Raw genomic sequence first — 20,762 nt, forward strand, 5'->3', positions numbered from 1 at the left:
AGATCGCAAACGTCAAACGGCGTCCCCTTCGCTACGATCTTTTTGTTTCCAAGCATGCCTTGGCAACCACGTTTATTTAGGCAACCGCTGAAAATGTTGTTAGTTATCCGCTTTATTACGGTTACTAGCTGAAGCTAAGTCCGCTCGCCAGTGATTATTTCCTCGGCTCGATTTCGTGCAAAGTGGTTCAAGCGTATTTCTGTGAAATGCCATCGGAAGAGTGTAACGACGCGTGGCTGGAAACGTTCCGTGCTGCTGTACAGCATCCGGAACGAACGGAACGGCAGCGAGCATTGAAGAGCTTCGGGCAAGACTTTACCCGCGACGCCATCATCGCCGAAGAATGTCCCAGAATATTCGACGATACGTACCTGCACATTCTCCGCTGCTATGGCGATCGGTTCGAGTCAGTGCGGACGCTTGCCGTAGCGGCAATGGACGCTCTGCTGGGTAAGCTTCCCCCGAATGATTACTATCTCGGCTGCATCGTGCCGGTGCTGGCGAAACGTATCGGCCAGGCCGAAACGATCGAAGACAGCGAGGAAGTGCGGTTGCAGCTGCTGGAGCAGCTGGAAACGCTGGTGGCAAAGTATAGCGATCCGGACGGAAGCCGCGGTGGTGATCCGCTGCTGAAGGTGTTGGACAGTGTGATTGACACACTGATCAAAAGCTTGCGCGATCCGTTTCCGGCAGCGCAGAAAAAAAGCTGCGAAATCGTGATCGCCCTGGCGGAGGCCACGCCGAGTCTGCACTACCGTGCCGAAGCGCTGGTGGCGCCGGCCAAATCGATTCTCACCCATCGGCACTCGGCGAATCGTATTGCCGCGGTGGAAGCGCTGGGTGTCCTGTCGCTGCACATTCTCTCCAATGGTGACTGCGTGTCGGAAATCATTATGGCCGTGTCGCCGTTGCTTATGGACGATGTGCCCTTCGTAAGGCGTGCGTGCGGTCGGGTCGGGTGCCTGATGCTGCAGAAGCTGCGCGATCGGTACTCGTTCTTTCATCGCATCCTTCCGCTGGTGTTGAATTGGTAAGGATATGAAGCTTACAAGAAACTGTTACAGCATGCTGAGTAATTGGAATTTGCTCTCTGTTTAGCTTGTGCGATGAAACGGTCGAGATGCGTGAAGACATAGAAGCTGGTTGGAAGCAAGCAGGGGAGCTGTACTATCGTGAAAATGAGACTGAACTTTCCAAGGCTGCCTTGATCGAAACCGTCCCGAAAGGGTATCCCGGCGAACGGTACCGGCGACCTACGCTGGCCTGTCGGGCCATTGTGCAGCGTAGTCTGCGGGTGGTCAATTTGGTACTGCATGAGATGGAAGAGTGGAAGGAAAACATTCGTCTTCACGCTACGAAGCTGTTGAAGCAGATAGTGCTCCATGCCGAGCGGTCGTTTTCTACGCTTTTTCTCGAGGTGAATCCGGTGCTAGCGAAGGCGTGCATGGACGCTGAAAAAAGTATCGTCTCGGAGGTAAGATTAGGGTTTGTTAAATCCGGTTGTATTTATAGTCGGATTCGATTGTAAGAATCCGCTCATTCTTTGTTTAGCATCAGAAAGGAACCTGTTTCTTATTTAGTGAGCTTTCACATTTTCGTTCACGATATTTTCTGCTGAAAATTAATCTTGCTGTAACCTTCACTCTAACTTTCATTTTCTAAAATTTATTGAGTACAATTATACGATAGTTAGTATTAATTGAAACACGGTCTCGTAGTACAGTCGTCAACTCGTACGACTTAACAACATGCCCGTCATGGGTTCAATCCCCAAATGGACCGTTCCGCCATACGTAGGACTGACTATCCTGCTATGGGGGGAATTCAATTAGTCACTGAAAGCCAAGCCCACAAGTGGTACAGGCAGGCCTTGACCGACAACGGTTGTTGAGCCTAAGAAGAAGAAGAAGAAGAAGTATTAATTGACATTCATCAAAATTTACAAAAAAATATTTTCAAACTAGTTATCAAAGACTATTGCTATCAGAGACCATTGATTAATATTCGTCCTTTAACCATTATTTATCAGGCTCTCAGTGTGTGTGAGTTGATGGGCATTTTGCTTGACTACGATACCTGGAGTCAGCATATGTTGGCCACGTTTAAAAATTACCCAACAATCGGACAGCTGCGCTGTATGCGTACACTGTTTGCTAGCTGCGTACAGGACGAGGTCAAATGCAAAGACGTACGAAAGTTTGCCACCCTGCTACTCGATCCGGACGTTTGTCATAACCACCGGGATGCCGTCTATCAGCGTGAGCTGCTGGAATTTTGCAGCATCCTTGCATCGAGCGGACAAAAGCAAGAGGCACTGACTGCAAGGCTGGAAGAAATTACGGTCTGTGAATCGAACGACAGTACCGCCGGGGAGCAACAGACCCTTGAACGCACCCTGTACACTGTCGCTTTAAAGGTGGTGGCCTTCTGCTATGGCTTAGAAGATCGAGCATCTGTTCGCGATTTGGGCATGACGGTGTTGGGACTGCTGGACAGTAACGTAGATCGCTTGCATCAGCACCATTTGGCAAGCGTATTGTGTAAAATTGAACACCTCGAGAGCGAAAATTCTGACGCAAGTACAAGCATTCTCCTTCTGTGCGGCATCGTTGCCGTTTGCGGATTTCAGGTAAGAAGGGATTGTGCTCTTTAAGAGAAAGCATTGTATTAATCGTGTATTGTATGTCGATTCCTAGGATTCCTATTTCACCATCCTGAACGAAACTCTACAGAAAGCTGTTGCACATGCGGCACCTGAGGGGAAGGTAAAACTTTTCAGTGCTATTTCCGTGGTAAGTGTACTTAATTTAGTTAGAGTTGTTTAGTACAGTTTTTTTTTAATTTTTTACTAAATGTTAAAAATTTCCCTCGTTTAGGCAATGCTTTCTTGGAATGTTCATAACGCGCAACCAAAGGAAGATCAAATCGCTATGTTGAGAGCATTAACGGATGGTAAGTGGATAATAGTTCGATTGAATGTTGTTGCATCGGAGTGTAAATAATTTCTCATACTGTCTGTATCATGTAGCCGTAATCGCACCTCACCTGGTATGGTCTGCGGGAAGAAGTGCTGAGTCGGTGCGAGCAATGGCAACAGCTTGCTTTGCTTCCATGGCACAAGGGGTCGATCCGAATGTCGTAAGGAGTTGTTGGAAATGCTGTAACGATGTGCTTTTTTACTTATTCTGTGTTTTCCCTTTTCCAGTATATGTCACTCCTGCCAACCTACCTGAACGTACTCTCCGGTCTAATCGATGATAATTGTATCGCTACACGTGCCTATAGTTTAAAAGCACTCGTGCGGCTTCAAGCTTTAAATTTTGAATCGCTAAAACTTATAGCGTTTCCGATCATGTCGCGATTAGATGACCCAAGCGGGGAGGTTCGTGAGTTGGCGGCGGTGTGTCTCGGACGTCTTCAATTAGATGTGGCTTTGTCGGAGGATGGGCAGCAAAACACTATCGATCGTTGGCAGGACATTTTGCGACAAATTCTGTCAGTCATGTTTCTTCACTTGGAGCATCCTGAAACCAAGCTGCGCTGTGCCATTTTCGGTACGTATTTAAACGCCGTTGCTTTAATTTAGCTTATTTTTAGTCCTTCAGTAGATAAGTAGCGAGCAAACGTTTGATTTGCTATTGTATATTCCATAGATTCTTTGAAACGGTTGCATACTGACAATCGAGAATTGATCGAGCGTTTGGCTAGCGATGTGCCTTCTGGATGTTCATACAAAAAGGATCTCGAAACCATCACGTCCAGGACAAAAAGTACATGAAAACACGTAAGGGTTGGGTATGTGTTGTAGAGGTGGGCATTTTTAGTTGACTTTCAAACACAACTTATCCTATACAAATGAAATGGCAACTGTTCTTTACGTTTGGAGGCAATAATTTTACAATTTGTTTGTGCTTAGACAATGTTTCTATAATCGCATTTCCTTATATTATTTATATTTATCTTCATGGCAAAAAGGATTTCGTTTTTTTTGTAATTAGGTAATGCCTGGAGATCAATGTTCAGCCTTATTCAGCTTAGCAATGCTCGTTTCATGTTTTTGATGGATTCTTAAGGGCTTCTTAAATTTTTCCCAGAACAGTGTGCGATATCAATTTGTTGAACTTTGGTTTTTGAGGTGTTAAGATAATAGTTTGATTTTTGGCTATCTAAAGGATTTGATCCAAAGGAATGAATTGATCAAACTCGATTATCGTTCGCGTAAAGTGAATACTGTTGGGATGTCGGTTCAATGGTAATTAGTGTGGTCAATCTTTCAACACTTGAAACATTTGGACTCTTCCATAACCTCACGGATGTGGCACACCGACCAACCAATCTTCTGCATTCCTAAAATGAGGAAGCTTTGGAAGTCTGTCAGCGATACGTTGATCCGTGCCCATTGGGTTCCGGCTGCGCGGCTTCTCTTCATTTTGATACTATTGCATTCAATTTTGATATTAAGCTGTGCTCTGACAGCATCAGCAACCTCCTCTGGGAGTAATTATCTCGTCGCGATGCATGATATCTATCATCCTCGATGGAGCCAACGTTCTGACAGACGCTTTGTCCGTGATGCCCTCTTAGACATTTGCTGCCAGTGCATTAGCAGTACTTCCCTGCTTTAGCTCCAGCAATATTCCACCGTTTTAGGCCCGTCGGACCTTTGATTGATTCTCTCACTGACTTAAGGGAGTCTGTCTGCTTCATCTCTTTCAGCAACTTTGCCAGTCGTTCCGAAGTGCAATCACCTTTAAGAAGAGCTTCAGGCCGTTTCAGGCCGGCGCATCAGCACAATGATTCTAATTTTGCTGTAGGCTTATTACCATGTTGGGTTACTACTGGTATCTGGAGTTTGGGGCAACTGTCAGTGTTCCGTGAAAGTCCCTACGTTGTGATATTTTAACTGTTTTTACACGAAATAATCAATCGTTTGTTCTCTGTTGGAAAGTAAACTCACTTCTTTATTCACACCATTTATGCGTGCTTCGCTTTGCTTCGGCTCGTGACAAGTGCCTCAAAAGGGCGGTCCCCCTTTCACAGATATCGATCGTGTACGTACTTTGGTACTACTTCGGCATCATTACTACCGTACTTTACCACGAATTTACTTCAACTAACGGGCCTTAAGACAGTGCGTATCCTATTTGAGTAATTTTAGTATCTGTGTGCGGTTTTTAATTACTCCTAATTTTTTAACTTATCTAATACAAATCATGTAAATATATTTGTTACGCGCACTCCGCTTAGCGGTAGTCGCTAACACATAAAAAAATGTCTAAGGACAGATGTGTGCATTGTCCTCCCGCCCGGGCCAAAGTGACAGGTGAAACTTATTTTAAGGGAGCATCGTACCGCGTTGCGACGAAGTACGCTTTAGCAATTAATTTTAGTTATTTATATGTATCTATATATTTTTATTTTTTATATTGCTCTGGCGGCGACACTTTGTGTTACGCGTTTTGTACACTGAATGGTACACGATTATTCGCGAGCGCACACACACTCACTGTGTGTCGCTTGTGAAGCGCTACGTACCGCGAATGAGTTTGAGAAAAACGCGCACAGAACACACACTTCGTGTTACGCGTTTTGTACACTGAGTGGTACACGATTATTCGCGAGCACACACACACACACTGTGTGTCGCTTGTACCTTGATGGGCGGCTAGGAGGCCCTGAGTGGGCTTGATGGGCGCATAGGAAGATAGTGGTGGTGGGGGCACCATTTTCCTTCCGTGTGGTGATGTTTTAGGACGACGTTGCGTCGCCTGTTGCTGAATCGTACGAAAACGCGCCCTTTGAGGACACTCCGGATCGTTTGCTTTGTGATTTCCATCACAATTCGCACATTTCGGTACTGTTGGGTGGACCACAGTGCAATCCGCGACGTTGTGGTTTTGAGCGCAGTTTAAGCATTGTTGACGCATGCCGCAGTGCCGCGAGCCGTGGCCAAACCCCATACACCGTAAACATTGGGTCACACCTCGTCGTCCACCTCGGAATGCCTCCCAATGGACACGGATAGATAGGCGGGCACGAATTTCTTTTAGGGCAGCCAGCGTTGTGGTACCCTTCTTGAGATGAACGAGGTATAGACAGCTTCCACTATCTCCGTCTCCCTTGTGACGTCGTTTGATGCGGTAGACTGCATCTACTTGGAGTTTTTCGGCTTCTAGGGCATCTCGAATGTCCTTCTCGTCGGATAGGGGTAGCCCTCGCACTACCACTTTGAACGGACGAACTCGGGGCAGATCATGAGTATAAAGCTCACAATCGGCAGTTTGCAGGAACGTGAGAATGGTCTTGTAGTCTTCTTCATTTCGCGTCCAACCTTTTGTGCCTACACCAACTATTTAATACTCAACCTTTGCGATGTGGGTAAGCATTTTTTGCAACTCTTGGAAGCTCTTATTACGATGGGTGGTAGCCACTGTGACAGCTTGTGTGGGCCTGCTGCTGATGATGGTGCAGTTGAAGCTGGTGGGGAGACAGTCCGTCGCTTTCTAGGTTCCACACAGATGAAACCATCATTATTTTCCATTTCATTCTCTGCATCGGTGTTTTCACCATCAATTTTGGCGCATTTGTCCGGCGCGTGTTTCGCCGAATTAACGCCTTCATCGGAGATGGTTGGGCTGGTAGCTTCTCTCTTCTTCTTCGTCATAGCACGCTTTTCGTTTGCTTTTCACTTTATCGCACGATACACAGAACACGTATGTGAAGTTAGCTGTGATATGGGATGTGAATAAGGACACCGGTAGTTTTGTAGTTCACATTTAACCGCTCCCGTATCGTTCCCCAAACTAACTCCTCGTCCCCAAAGCGCGCACCGCTTTTATAGCTTCTGCCCATCTTCCCTCTCGCTCCGCGTTACCTGCCGTAACCGCGTTCTCCTTCCTAGTTCATTCTCGCAGCTCTCTTTATTCTTCCGTCGCTCGCGCACATTGCGTCGCTCGCGCACGCTTCTTTACTCTTCCCCATTTCACACGTATGTACGCGACGATGGTCACAAGCGAACTCGAATGAACTTTTTGTTGCGCACAAACTGGTGCACAACGTTACACTTGGAACACACGGTGGCCACAAAACGCACACCATTTTTTAAGATATTTAGGGGGTCGATTTAGTTCGGATTAATCTTGTCCCTAATTTTATGTCGCGAACGCGCTGGGTTTCGTGAGTAGGTAATAATGAATTTTATTTTACACTATCTTACGGTACGGTTGCGCACGTTCGTTCGAGAGGGGTTCGCGTTGAGAAATTTTACGATCGCGGAGCGAAGGAAGAGGTCTGTTCGCTTTCGAGGTTGGGTTGCAAGAGAGAGAATGTGCTCGCTGACAGCAGGAAGTGTAGCGCTGGACACGCGGCGCACGTCACTTTGACGCATTCGTGTGTCTGGTGAGTGCGCTCCACGGAGATCCGTGTCTTTGTCCCTGGGTGTCACGATCGCTCACGATTCTAACGCCAGATGGCGGTCTGGTCGCTACAGATACTTTAATCCTGGTTGTCGGCACCAAAATGTTTGGTACGGAACCCTACGTTGTGATTGTTTTTTTAAATGTTCTTAAGAACTATAGCGGCGACGCTGGCACTGCAGCGGTGGCAGCGCGGCGCATCTCCGCTAACAGCTGCGACGGTTTTCGGTCCCCGAGGTTCATTTCGGCGAGCAGGCGGTGCAAGCGGCTTCGTTGCGACTCTTCAAAATGTTCAATTATTGCACGTTTCGCTACCTCGTAACGGTCTGTCGAAGCGTACTGTCGAATGTTCTCTAACAGGTGACGAAGCTCCGGAAGAACACGAAGCGGTATGCGCATTTTCAAGATGTTGAAACGGCGAATGTGTTGGTTCACGGTAATATTCCACGCGTCGAACCAATTTTCCAAGGCGAAGAAAAAGGTGTGAATGTCGGTGGTGTCCATCTCCGGTGGTTTCAACTGCATGGCATTCAACGTGTCGATCTGTGATTCGAACGGTACCAATTTTCCAAGGCGAAGAAAAAGGTGTGAATGTCGGTGGTGTCCATCTCCGGTGGTTACAACTGCATGGCATTCAACGTGTCGATCTGTGATTCGAACGGTACCAATTTTCCAAGGCGAAGAAAAAGGTGTGAATGTCGGTGGTGTCCATCTCCGGTGGTTACAACTGCATGGCATTCAACGTGTCGATCTGTGATTCGAACGGTACGGTAGCCTCGCACGCGGACGGCCTTCGTATGCTCGGGGTATTCGGGACGGGCGGTGTTGGCGCGTGAGTCGACTTGGATCCACTCGCGGCTGGATCGGCTCTCGGGGTCACGCCATCGGGAGTCGATTCCTTGCGGACTGGCGGAATGTGCAACATCCTTACGACTAAGGTTAGGTTTAAAATGGTGGATTTTACCTTAATGGCGGTGGGAGCAAGCAAGTCCAGCTGAGGTTGGCTAGGTCGGTCCTTCGGCGAAGAAAAATTCGCACACGCGGTCGAATGTGTTGGGACTAGTCGGTCGTTGGCTGCATTGGAGAGGAATCTTTTCCGCTGGGACTGGTCGCTCCGTCGGGGAAAAAGTGTTCCTGTACGGTGTTCCTCACTAGCTGGCACCTTCGGTGTCGATTGGAACTCACGTTCGATGTGTATGCGCGGAGGGGTTTTTTTCCGCTGGCCAATCGTGGTGCCTCTTTCGTGGTCGGCAGCTCCTCGATGACGGGGGGAACGTTTCCGTTGGTCCGGACCGTGGCACAAGGAAACACGTTTTTCCTGGATGGACGTTTCCTGGAAATACGTTCGTCGGGGTCACCAGTTTTAGGGGCGCTGTTGTTCGGATCTACTTTTGGTCCCTAATTTTAAGTCGCGAACGCGTTTAATGTCGTGAGTACATAACAACGAATTTATTTAAATCGATTTTTCGGGAACGGTTGAGCACGTCCGATTGCGGTCGAAGTAGGTACGAGGAGTTGTAAAGGTTCGCGGAGCGAAGGAATATGTCCGTTCACTGTCGCGGCGAGAAAAAAAAAATTGCTCGATGACAGCAGGAAGTGAAGTGCCGGATGTGAGTGACTGAGTGACAAGACATTCGCCTTGCAAGAACTTTAGCGTTTGGTTAAAGTCGGGCAACTTTCCATGTTCCTGTGTTCGTTCCCACAGCTGGACAGTTTGTTCGTCCAGCCGTGAAGTGATGATCTTCGTTAACAGCAAACCAGATAATTTGTCGACCTTGATGTCCTGATACTCCAAACCCCCAACGTGCCGTTGAACTGTCTTCACGAGCTCCAACAGCTCTTTGGTTCCCTTTCAGAACAGGTTTCAAATCCAGGAGACCAGCCAGATGTGTGTCAACAATGACTCGGGGATTCTCGAACTGGGACTTCAGCTTCCACGTTTGCTCGAAATTGTTGTCCTGGATCATCTTCGCTGTGATCCAACCAGAAGCATCTCCAACCAAAGCCTTATCCAGATGATGCAGCTTCATGGCATCGGAGTCATTACCTTTAGCAACAATGTCCTCAAACATCGTCTGGAACATTGGCCGGGTCTCCACTCTTCCGTCGAAACTGGGAATATGCGTTCGCAGTGGTTGTTGTCGCATTATGAATTGCTGCGTACCAGTGCTATCTGCTGGGACCACAGGCTGCGACCGAGCTTTAGATAGCTTCTCGATTCTGTTCATGGCTTCGGTGTGTAGAACATCGAATGCCGTTAGCATCTCATCTTGCTCATCGAGTTTTGATGACGGAATTGAATCCAAGATTTCGCGATGCACGGCGTAGTATTCTTGGTAATGAACATCGAGCTTCCTTGCAAAAACCTTTAGCTGCGGTTGAGTCACCTTTGTTGGGTCTTCTTTGGCTTCCTCTAGGATGTTGTTGATGAGAGTAACTCTGCGCTTGATTTGGCCACGCTGGTGAATCAGCACCTTAGCGTCGGTAGCTTCATCCTGGGATCTCTTCGGAGTGTGATCCAGGCCAACCATCTTGGTACGTAAGCCTTTCGATGAAGCTATTTACACTTTACCCGGAAAGCGATGTCAAAGCCACACTCACGCTTGTTCAAATTTGCACAGAACGCGGTTATAAATCACAAGAGTGAATGCCACACGAAGACGTGTTTTTAACAAAGACGTGTTTTATCTAGTGAAAGGAAAAAGAAACGGGGACGCGACTGCTCTCGTTCAGTTCAAGATTGTAAGTGGTTTATTAACAATGAAAAATGTCTTATATTCTATTTGACTTTCTAACCCCGATTTTCCGGGGTACGCTTTTCACTGTTTTTTCTTTATTTACCTCGTGCCTTGTGATGGTTCTCCTGGTCTTTTTCCTGGTTTGGGAATCAGCACGAGCCTCTGTTTTTTTCCAGTTGTCTGGATACTCGCCAGTGTCGAGGCATCTTTGATATACGTTCTTGAACATTGTCGGCTCCTCGATCATCGCTGTTGCCAAAGCAGCGTTCGGTATACCATCTGGACCTGGTACTTTCCCGGTCCTAGCTTTGTGGTCTGAATTCATATAGTCCGGCAGTACTTCCCATGCTGTCGTCTCCATTAGAGATCGGCTCACGAACGTTAGGTCGATGGCTGACTTTCTCTCTGGCGTAACGAAGGTATCTTGACCGTTGTTCATTATCACCATCTCTAATCCGGCGAAGGCTGCTAGTAATGTATCCCCTCTTAAGCGCTGTGGCTCTGCTCTTGCTCCAAGGGTGTTTGCCCAGCTTGCCGACCATGCATTGAAATCTCCTGCCACAATAAATTTAGACGATCCGCTGACGGTTAGAACAATATTATCAAGCAGTTGCTCGAATTCTTGCATAGACCAGCTTGGGGGGGGGGGGGGGGGGGGGGGGCGTAAGCACTAACAATAAGGATGCCTCCCACCTCTACGGCTAACATTCCTCTCGATGCCTTGTTGACGACCTTCTGGGTAAGTTTCCACATGTCACTATTGCTGTCAACTGGTCCTCATTGTACACTATGTTGTTGTTGTGCCGTTGATTTTTGACTGGATTGGCGACAATAAACACATCTACTTCTCTTTCACGAGCGGTTTGCCACATCAGATTAAAGGCTGCTCCACAATGGTTTTGGTTGTGCTGTATTAACTTAACCATGTTGTTGTCGTCTGGCTATCCGGTTGGGACATCTGAAGCTGCCTGTGATGTGGGGCTCAACCATATCCCCACGGCAATCGAGACACGTCATAGCGTTTGGACACTCTCGGATCTTGTGTCCCTCTTGTCCACATTTAATGCAGAGCTTGCTTCGATCTTGGCCTGTGCACTCGAAGCCCTTGTGGCCCAATTTCCAGCATTTGAAACATTTGACCTGGACTGTAGCCTCTCTCAGGCTGCATACACACCAACCAACTTTCAGCTTGCCTGGATTGAGGACACGCTCTTTCGCCGACAGAGGCACTCTGAATGTAGCTTTTTGCGTGCCTTTTGTTCTTTCTTCTCGGACTTTGATTTCCTTATGGTCAATGTTGATCGCCAGCTGTTGCTTGAGGGCTTCAGCGATCTCCTCAGCAACGGTGATTTCATCCAGGTGGGCGATTTCGATCATCACCGAGGGTGCAAGTGTTCGGACGTTCGCTTTGTCCTTCAAGGCATTTTTGATGCCTGCTTCTACCTGCACCGCTTCCTTGCCTCGCTTCAGTACTAGCAGCATGTCGCCGTTCTGTGTTCTTCGTACCTTGGCAACCTGGTCGCCGACATCCTTGAGTGCATCGTCGTGATGTCGATGTCTTCGCACTTCTCAATCACCACTGCTTCGGGTCTTGGTTGTGGTCTCTTCTTTTTCTTCTTCTTGGGCTGCTTACTTTGACCCCCACTGCTCTTCGGAGTCTCTCTCTACGCAGATGTTGGACGCGCATTGCTGTCTTGTTTACGAGCCTCTTTTGGGACTCAACCTCTTCGTGTTTGTGGCATAAAGGGAGCATCTTCTGCCAGCTCGCTTGGCTGTGCCGTTTACACTTCGATTTCCTGGGTATTCTTCTGCTTGAGTTGTTTCTTCAACTCGCTCATTTCCTTAACCATTGACTCCATAAACTCAATCATTTGAGCGATCATGCCATCACGCAGATCTTCAATCGCCAGATTGTTAGCGTAATGCTTGAACCTCTCGAGTTGGGTTTTATGCGAGACTTTCTTGGGTACTACATCCTCCTCTGCCTTCGAGGCTTTCTTGTAGCTCTTTTTGCGCTTCGATATGAACTCATCAATGAGTCACTCGTGCTCTTCATCCTCAACATTCTTCTTGGACTTTGGTTTTCTCATTTCCTATTGGGTCCAAACTTCAATCCGCTATCTTTGTTCGACACTATAGTCCCCTTGTTGATGCCCCGTGGTTGGCTTTGGATCAGGGAGCTCCACGCGAGGGTTGGCACACTACTATTAAGCCTTTTAATTCGTGAACCTCTTTCTTAAGGGTAAACACCTCACTATTCTCGTCGCTTGACTCTTGTTTAACGCTACATGCATTCACCATCGCCCCTTTTGATGCTTCCCATATTTTGTCCGCAATAGGTAGAATCTCTTTTAGGTTAGTTTTCCCTAGTGAAATCATGGCTATTGCTATTGATTTTGGTAGTCGACCTAACCATAAACGAAAAATCAACTTATCTGAAATGTCACTGGATGATCCTGCAAGCTGCACGAGACGACGATGAAACTCCGACCGACTGCAATCTCCCATCTCGGCGTTGTAGAGAAGTTTCGAAATCCGCTGCTCCTCACTAATCGATAAGCGCGTCAGCAAAGCTTCCTTCAAATACGTATATCGGTTGTGCGCAGGAGGATTCTGGACGATGTCGATCACTTTCTCCAGCCTCTCGAGCTTCATGGCGGTGAGAAGATGAGCATTCTTGGTGCGCTCGGTTTTGGTTCCCGCGTTTTCAAACTGAGTCTCTGCTTGAATAAACCATGTACTTGGTGAGTTGGTCCAAAATGGTGGCAGCTTCACAGTACTGATCTCGATCTCATCCCGAATGTTCTGCGGTGCGGTAGGTGGCGGCACGAGGCTCGTCATCGCGGATTGAGGTGTCGTCGATGGAGTTGCGAAATGTACCTCTTCTTGAGCCGCATGATGTACCGACGCGTTCGTCCCGTCTCCAAGTTGTGGTTGGTTTGTAGCCATGTTTCTGTTCAGATTCTTTTATACCGCAAAGGAATAACGTTACGAACGAAACCCGGACGAATGTGATTCTCTTGATGGTGTGTGTAATATTTGCTGCAAGATGGTGCGTGTGTATGTGGACGCCTTGATGATGACGAGACTTGAAGAAACGTTTCTGTCACCAGACGTGTGCTGTGTGTTGGTGTGTGTCGTTGTGGGGTGAGCGTAACCGGATGACGTGTAATCCAAAAAGGATTCTAGAAATTAATCCTGTTTTTTTCACTAGAACACGCACGCAGTGTTTTTTTTCGCACTTTTGAACACGCTTCAACACACGCCCGATCGCGATACAACGTACGCTTTTATTCGCGCTTTTACTACACATGCACGGTCACGTCGCTCACGTTAATCAGAAGGCTGGCGTACTATACGGAACAAATCGCCACGTTGAATGAATCGTAGATTCAGTGTTCTTAACAAAGAGTGTGCGATTCTGTGATCTCTCTTGATCACGTCGGGGTCACCAATAAACTGTAACACAACTGTGAACCTTTATTTCACTTTAAATTCCGCGACGATACACACAGTAAGCCGAGCCAGAACCTTCTGCCTTGCTCCGGCCGATCGCGGATTTTTATATCCTCCTTGACCCTTGCGTGAAAGAGAAGAAATGTTCTCATCCTTGTTCCTAACGAAAGTTCCAGAACCGTTCCCTGTCTCTAAATTTCGCAAACCGTTCACAGTCTCTACAGGACTAGTCGGTCGTTGGCTGCATTCGAAAGGAAACTTCCGCTGGGACCGGTCGCTCCGTCGGGGAAAAAGTGTTCCTGTACGGCTTTCCTCACTAGCTGACACCTTCGGTGTCGATTGGAACTCACGTGGGTTCGATGTGTATGCGCGGAGGGTTTTTTTTCGCTGGCCAATCGTGGTGTCTCTTTCGTGGTCGGCAGCTCCTCGATGACGGGGGGAACGTTTCCGTCGGTCCGAACCATGGCACAAGGAAACACGTTTTTCCTGAAACCTGTTTTTGGTCCCTAATTTCAAGTCGCGAACGCGTTTAATGTCGTGAGTACATAACAACGAATTTATTTAAATCGATTTTTCGGGAACGGTTGAGCACGTCCGATTGCGGTCGAAGTAGGTACGAGGAGTTGTAAAGGTTCGCGGAGCGAAGGAATAGGTCTGTTCACTGTCGAGGTCGGCGAGAAAAAAAAATGTGCTCGATGACAGCAGGAAGTGAAGTGCCGGATATGCGGCGAACGTCACCTTGACAAGTTCGTGTGCCTGGTGAGTGACTGAGTGACAAGACATTCGCCTTGCAAGAACTTTAGCGTTTAGTTAAAGTCGGGCAACTTTCCATGTTCCTGTGTTCGTTCCCACAGCTGGACAGTTTGTTCGTCCAGCCGTGAAGTGATGATCTTCGTTAACAGCAAACCAGATAATTTGCCTACCTTGATGTCCTGATACTCCAAACCCCCAACGTGCCGTTGAACTGTCTTCGAGAGCTCAAACAGCTCTTTGTGGTTCCCTTTCAGAACAGGTTTCAAATCCAGGAGACCAGCCAGATGTGTGTCAACAATGACTCGGGGATTCTCGAACTGGGACTTCAGCTGCTTCCACGTTTGCTCGAAATTGTTGTCCTCATCTCACATCAATGTCATCTTCGCTGTGATCCAACCAGAAGCATCTCCAACCAAAGCCTTATCCAGATGATGCAGCTTCATGGCATCGGAGTCATTACCTTTAGCAACAATGTCCTCAAACATCGTCTGGAACTTTGGCCGGGTCTCCACTCTTCCGTCGAAACTGGGAATAGGCGTTCGCAGTGGTTGTTGTTGCACTATGAATGTGAAGTTGGGCTTGTTTATGGGAAGTGAAATAAGGACAACGGAAAATATATTTCGATACGATTTATTTCTCGTTTCGTAGTTCACATTTATCCGTTCCCGTATCGTTCCCCAAACTAACTCCTCGTCCCCAAAGCGCGCACCGCTTTTATAGTTTCTGCCCATCTTCCCTCTCACTCCGCGTTGCCCGCCGTAACCGCGTTCTCCTTCCTTCGCTCATCCTCGCCCGTTCTTTACTCTTCCCCGTTTCACATGAATTGCTGCGTACCAGTGCTATCTGCTGGGACCACAGGCTGCGACCGAGCTTTAGATAGCTTCTCAATTCTGTTCATGGCTTCGGTGTGTAGAACATCGAATGCCGTTAGCATCTCATCTTGCTCATCGAGTTTTGATGACGGAATTGATTTCAAGATTTCGCGATGCACGGCGGAGTATTCTTGGTAATGAACATCGAGCTTCCTTGCAAAAACCTTTAGCTGCGGTTGAGTCACCTTTGTTGGGTCTTCTTTGGCTTCCTCTAGGATGTTGTTGATGAGAGTAACTCTGCGCTTGATTTGGCCACGCTGGTGAATCAGCACCTTAGCGTCGGTAGCTTCATCCCGGGATCTCTTCGGAGTGTGATCCAGGCCAACCATCTTGGTACATAAGCCTTTCGATGAAGCTATTTACACTTTACCCGGAAAGCGATGTCAAAGCCACACTCACGCTTGTTCACACTTGCACAGAACGCGGTATTCTAAATTCACGGAACTTGAATCACTTGAGTCTTTAGCGTTGTTTAAGCCACGCTTACGCTTGTTTCTGCCGACGGCGGGTTTGCGAAATTCAACGGAATTGTGATTCAAAGCACTTAGGTAGCGTTGTTCTAGCCACACGAACGCTTACACACACTCACAAAGCACGAAACAACAGCATGCGCACCGTTTGGACGCGAACAAATACCATTATGAAGAATTCAAATAAACCTCCTCGTTATTTCGCGGCCTTAGTGAGTATGTGCTAATGAAAGTATGCGCTTCGCTGGGAAATGGTTCACTTCACTCTATAAGAAGACGAAGGAACAATTGCAAGAATAAATACAACTTAATAAATAGCCAACGGGAAGGGCAACACACTATACAATTATACCTTTCCATACAAATATGTTTCCTCCATCTCTGCTGTAATGCGTAATGCCTTCCTCGGAGGTTTCTATACATGTCTATAAGATTCCCAAATATTTTCGTGACGATCGAGTCGCGTTGAGATTTGATTTAGTTGGTTGTTGCTTGTATAGTTCTAAGTTTTACATTTCTGCGTCACTAATATGAGGTAACGGTAAATAGAAACTTGAGTTGAAAATCAAAGTTGAAGATGAAATGTAAGTTTGAGATCAAGTGCAAAATTTCACTCTCTCCTTATATCTCTCTCCCTCGTCTTCTTCCCTTCTCCTTGGTTTCTTCCAACCAGTACATTCGACGGTATGTGGTACCAGACACAGTCTACTATCCACAAGAAGGCGGTGTTGATCGAGCTTTGCCGGACACGTGTCAGATCATGTAGGCATAGTAGAATACGCTTTCGCACCGATTCCTTCTATTGAGGCCCTTTATGAATCTCGGAATTAAAGAAAGCTTTGCGAGTCTCACCATTGTGGGTAATTGCTGTATGTGCTGTAAGTGTTTTTTCTGTTTTGAGTGCACGTTACTCCGTAGTGGAATGATGACGTTTTGCATGCATTTCAATTTCAATTTCAATTCATTCGTTTGTTAGCCTATACAGGCTAAACAATACCTAAAATAGAACAGAAATTGCAATAGAAAAATCTTTTCGTTTTCTTAATGTTCGGTAGGATAATCTGAAAATCCGATGTCTTTAACTTCTCAGAATTTGTTCATGGTCTCGGAAAGTGTGGTGGCGATAAAGCTCAGCTTGTTCGACTGAGCCTCGACGTCTTCGACAACGACCCATCCGAGATGAGTCTCTTACAGATCAGGCAAATCTTCTCATAGCTGCATGATCACGATCGATGTTCCAAAAAATGATCAGGATGAGCAATAGTTTTAGGCACAGCTGAAGAGGAATTTGCACTGTTTGTACGATGCGAAGTAAGCAGAGAAGGGTCAAATCGAGCCCTTTCATGTGAACGCGGCTTAGGTAGGCCACGATCAATAAACTTACGAACAGTAAGGGAAACTGGCCAAAAAGTTGATTGAAGCGCGAGATCCTTAAGTGATTTATGAATACTCACTTTAAACGAGATAAAGGACATCGAATCAAGGTTCACACCCTTTTTCGTGAGATGGTAAACATCAATATTGTCAGTTGGTAGTACAGCATTAAGCCACACACGCATGATGTATGATTGTTGTGGTTGCAGTTAACGCTGGTATCAGAAGCTTCCACAGTGTTGGTATCTGATTGAGCTGATAAATGTACCGCGAGAGGTTTCAGTTTTGGTCGTTCTGGTTGTATTAGTGGCATTGAGTAACGTTACATTAATGGAAGTGTGCGTTCGCGATGCGTTAGAATCAGACGGCTTAGCTAATATGGGAGGTAGCTTATCAGCGAGAGCGAGGATCTCGGGAAGCAAATCGCTCTTGATAGCCAATCTAAGGGAAGAGAGAGATGAATCAATTGAGGTGAGAATATCTGTTTTCACCAACTCGAGTAGTGTTGCTATCTCACAAGTGAGAAGCGATTTTGTGCCATTGCGAAACTCTTTACATGTTTTGCACAACCACAATAACTGATTATTTCGACCAAGTTCACGAGTAGAATCACGGGATAAACCAGTACAATGGGTATGATGCTTGGAACCACAAACACCGGCGCATGACACTGAATTGTCACTATCGGTGGGTGCTTTGCTGGTTGAGAACTGCATAATGATGACACAGCACAAACTGATGAGCGTCAGGAGCAGGAACAAAGCCAATCACTATCTCGGCAAACCGTCGAAAATAACAGGAGACAGGAGACAGGTGCAAGAACTCCAGTGCAACTTAACAGCAATCCAAGGCACGCACCAACCAGTGCAAAAAACTCAGCAGCATCAATGTTACAAATGATGCAAATGTTGCAATTCAGGAATATACACGACATTATAGTACCAAAAATCAACCACTCCAGAGCACGAGCAAGACACAACCATTCGGTTTGACAGTCAATCGCTCTCTGAAAATGTCATCGATACCCTGTTATTTTGTATGGTGGCAAAATGTGGGAACCATTCGCTAAAATCGCGGACATGCGTCTCTTGTTGCACACTGCAGCTGCAGTCTGATTTGGCGTTAGCTATTCCAGTACGATGCAGTGCGTGTGCGTATCGAAACTAGACCTGTCTAGACGGTGTGGAATGTTCGTCACAGTAGTGTATGCACACATACACTAACACACTCACATCGACTTGCAATTCGGTCTGCGGCTATCGTGAGAACGAGCCGAACGATGCGTCCATCCCGTGGGCTCAACGTCACGATAGCCATGTTCAAGGTTGCTTACAGCTGTAATGGTCTGCATAAGGCCCGGGTATCAATCCAATTGAGAATTTGTAGCATACTGTTAAACGTGTTTATGGAACCGGTTTAAATCGGCTTGGAAAAGCTTCCAACCCAAGGACATCGAGTAGCTTGCTTCTTTATAGTACTCTTGTAAAAGCTACCCGGTGCCGTTGACTTGCGGTGAGCGGACTTATCCACCATCGCTGCAATTTTCTAATCTGTGGGACCAAGCGCGCGCTAATATGTTGCACCTATGCCATCGGCACAGATTTGCTCGTTGATAACAACACCTACATTATTGTTCTATGCATAAATGCTTTTGGCCATGCGCACATACAGTTGTGGTAGCGGAATTGATGGCGGTGCTAATGAGTATAATCTACCTTTCAATGCAATCCTACTAGCGCGCACTATCCCATGCAGAAACTTTTTCATTTTTACTTTCTACACCTTTAAACCAGGTTCTAAACGCAGCGGCATCGCACACTGTCATTAATCCACTGATCTCTCGGTGAATCGAATTACCAATAAACGATCATCTAATTATCCTTCAATCTGCTATAACATATGGAACAGGAAATGTAAAATTATTGCCAGCAAATAGGAACAGATTGTTGAAATGCCATTAAAACTTACGAAATCAAACGCAAATTGTACTATGAATGAATAAAAATGCTAAGATTGCTAACTAGTTGCGTAGACTGCGCATTTTTATATCATTGAAATGAAATGCATCCGAACGATTGTCGATATTACGAAACGGTTTCTCAGCCATGTTTAGCACCGGTGATTGTCATTCGGTACAGCGAAACCAATGTTCCAATTATTGCGGATCGGGCATTGGGACTGGAAACTGGCCATAAAGATAATGATGGGTAAGTATATTTGTAGTTTTTCTATGACAGTCACTTTTGGTAATAAAATATTAAACGAAAAATAGATGAATATAACAGATTTTGTTTATCTAAAAGCCAAATATTTCACACGTCAGAGTGCTTTTTACTATAATTATCATCTAATATATGGAACATGTAAGCATTAAATGATGAACAAGTCTTTTTGTGTAATACGATTGCGATTGCGCGATAAATTTGTTGTGATAAAGTATAACTAAATTGCTGGTTGTGATATACAGAACGTCGAAAACCGACGAGTGTCGAGAAAAGCCGTTGAGCCAATAAATTTACTATTGTTTATTAAAAAACATAAATTCATGCTAATTAGTTCATTGTAAAGTTAATTTTGCTATCCTAATTTGTTCGTACAAGTTCATTTCTAACTAACCTGAATACATTTCGAAATTCGAATATCGAACTAATAAATTCAAATAATTATTCTATTTCCAACAATTGTAAAATCATCGAATTTTGGAATACTACGTGAGGAATAACATGCTTTGTTATGTTTTGCTTGCGATTGCATACGATCATCCTTTTGGATGCGTATCCATTGCGAAATACACAGTAGAAGGAAGGACACGTTGGCAGAAACCATCTTGCAGAAATGAGTTGGATTCAAGAGTCGATTTCATTATAATCGTTCGCTGTGCTGGCTGCTCGCCGCAATGGCTCGCTCTGTGCGTGCTTCCGGCGGTCAAGACGTAATTTAACTTTTTCTATCAAATCCAGTGCGCCAGTGTTTTGCAGATCTGTCGTCTCATGGCAACGGATTTGTACATCACGCGAAGATAAAACTGTTCAAAGCTCGCGTTGAAGCTGGTTGGGGCAAGTGCACCGGTCCGGTGCAATCTTTGTAATTACTTCCTTGCATTGCTTTACCTTTGGAAATTGGAGTCATTTTTTTGTGTTTCGTTCGCCTTCTGCGTAAATCTTTCCAATAGAAGCGTTTTAATTGCTTTGGTCGTTTGAGTTGCTCGTTCAGCTTGCCATTGCTATTACACGGACAGTGCTGTGTACTGGAGACTATCGTTCGTTCTCATACAATGAAAATGTGCGTGTACAACGTTTTTTTTTTTCTTCGTTTCGATGCGTAAGATCTTTTGCTTGCTCAATTGGCTTCGTTTCCTGCATGTGTGATGTAAGGCGTCAAATGAACAAAAGCAGTACATTTCATTTCGCATTGTACGACATGGAGTAGAAATTCAATTTCTTTCATGGACAAGACAAAGCTGAACACTGGAAGCGGTATCTGAAAAAATGAACTGAGTAAAAAATTCTGTAAGATCGCTCGTCCAATTTTGCTTTCCCGGTAGCACAAATGAATTTGGAGCAAGGTAGAATGAAGAAGTGTGTGTAAAATCGTAGCAAAAGCAATATGCCATAGACATAAAACGGGGATGGGCTTTTCGCGAAAGGACCTAACTACTGCTGCCGGATCGGTTATTTCCGTTAT

General features: G+C 46.0%; 1 protein-coding gene across 2 annotated transcripts; it reads left to right on the forward strand.

Moving 5' to 3' along the window:
* Positions 1-2: 2 nt before the first annotated feature.
* Positions 3-19,101, forward strand: LOC1281365 (dynein axonemal assembly factor 5). Of its 2 annotated transcripts, XM_061648222.1 has the most exons (9): positions 3-1,030; positions 1,099-1,474; positions 2,030-2,629; positions 2,697-2,792; positions 2,877-2,952; positions 3,029-3,138; positions 3,206-3,554; positions 3,654-3,784; positions 4,717-19,101. In XM_061648222.1, the coding sequence occupies exons 1-8, from the start codon at positions 207-209 to the stop codon at positions 3,776-3,778; spliced, it is 2,556 nt and encodes an 851-aa protein (XP_061504206.1). In that variant the 5' UTR covers positions 3-206; the 3' UTR covers positions 3,779-3,784; positions 4,717-19,101. The 2 variants fall into 2 exon arrangements, with proteins under 2 accessions (XP_061504206.1, XP_061504205.1); XM_061648221.1 differs by having other exon boundaries at positions 3,654-19,101.
* Positions 19,102-20,762: the final 1,661 nt, after the last annotated feature.

This window comes from Anopheles gambiae, chromosome 2, assembly GCF_943734735.2.
Source record: "Anopheles gambiae chromosome 2, idAnoGambNW_F1_1, whole genome shotgun sequence".
Taxonomy (NCBI): domain Eukaryota; kingdom Metazoa; phylum Arthropoda; class Insecta; order Diptera; family Culicidae; genus Anopheles; species Anopheles gambiae.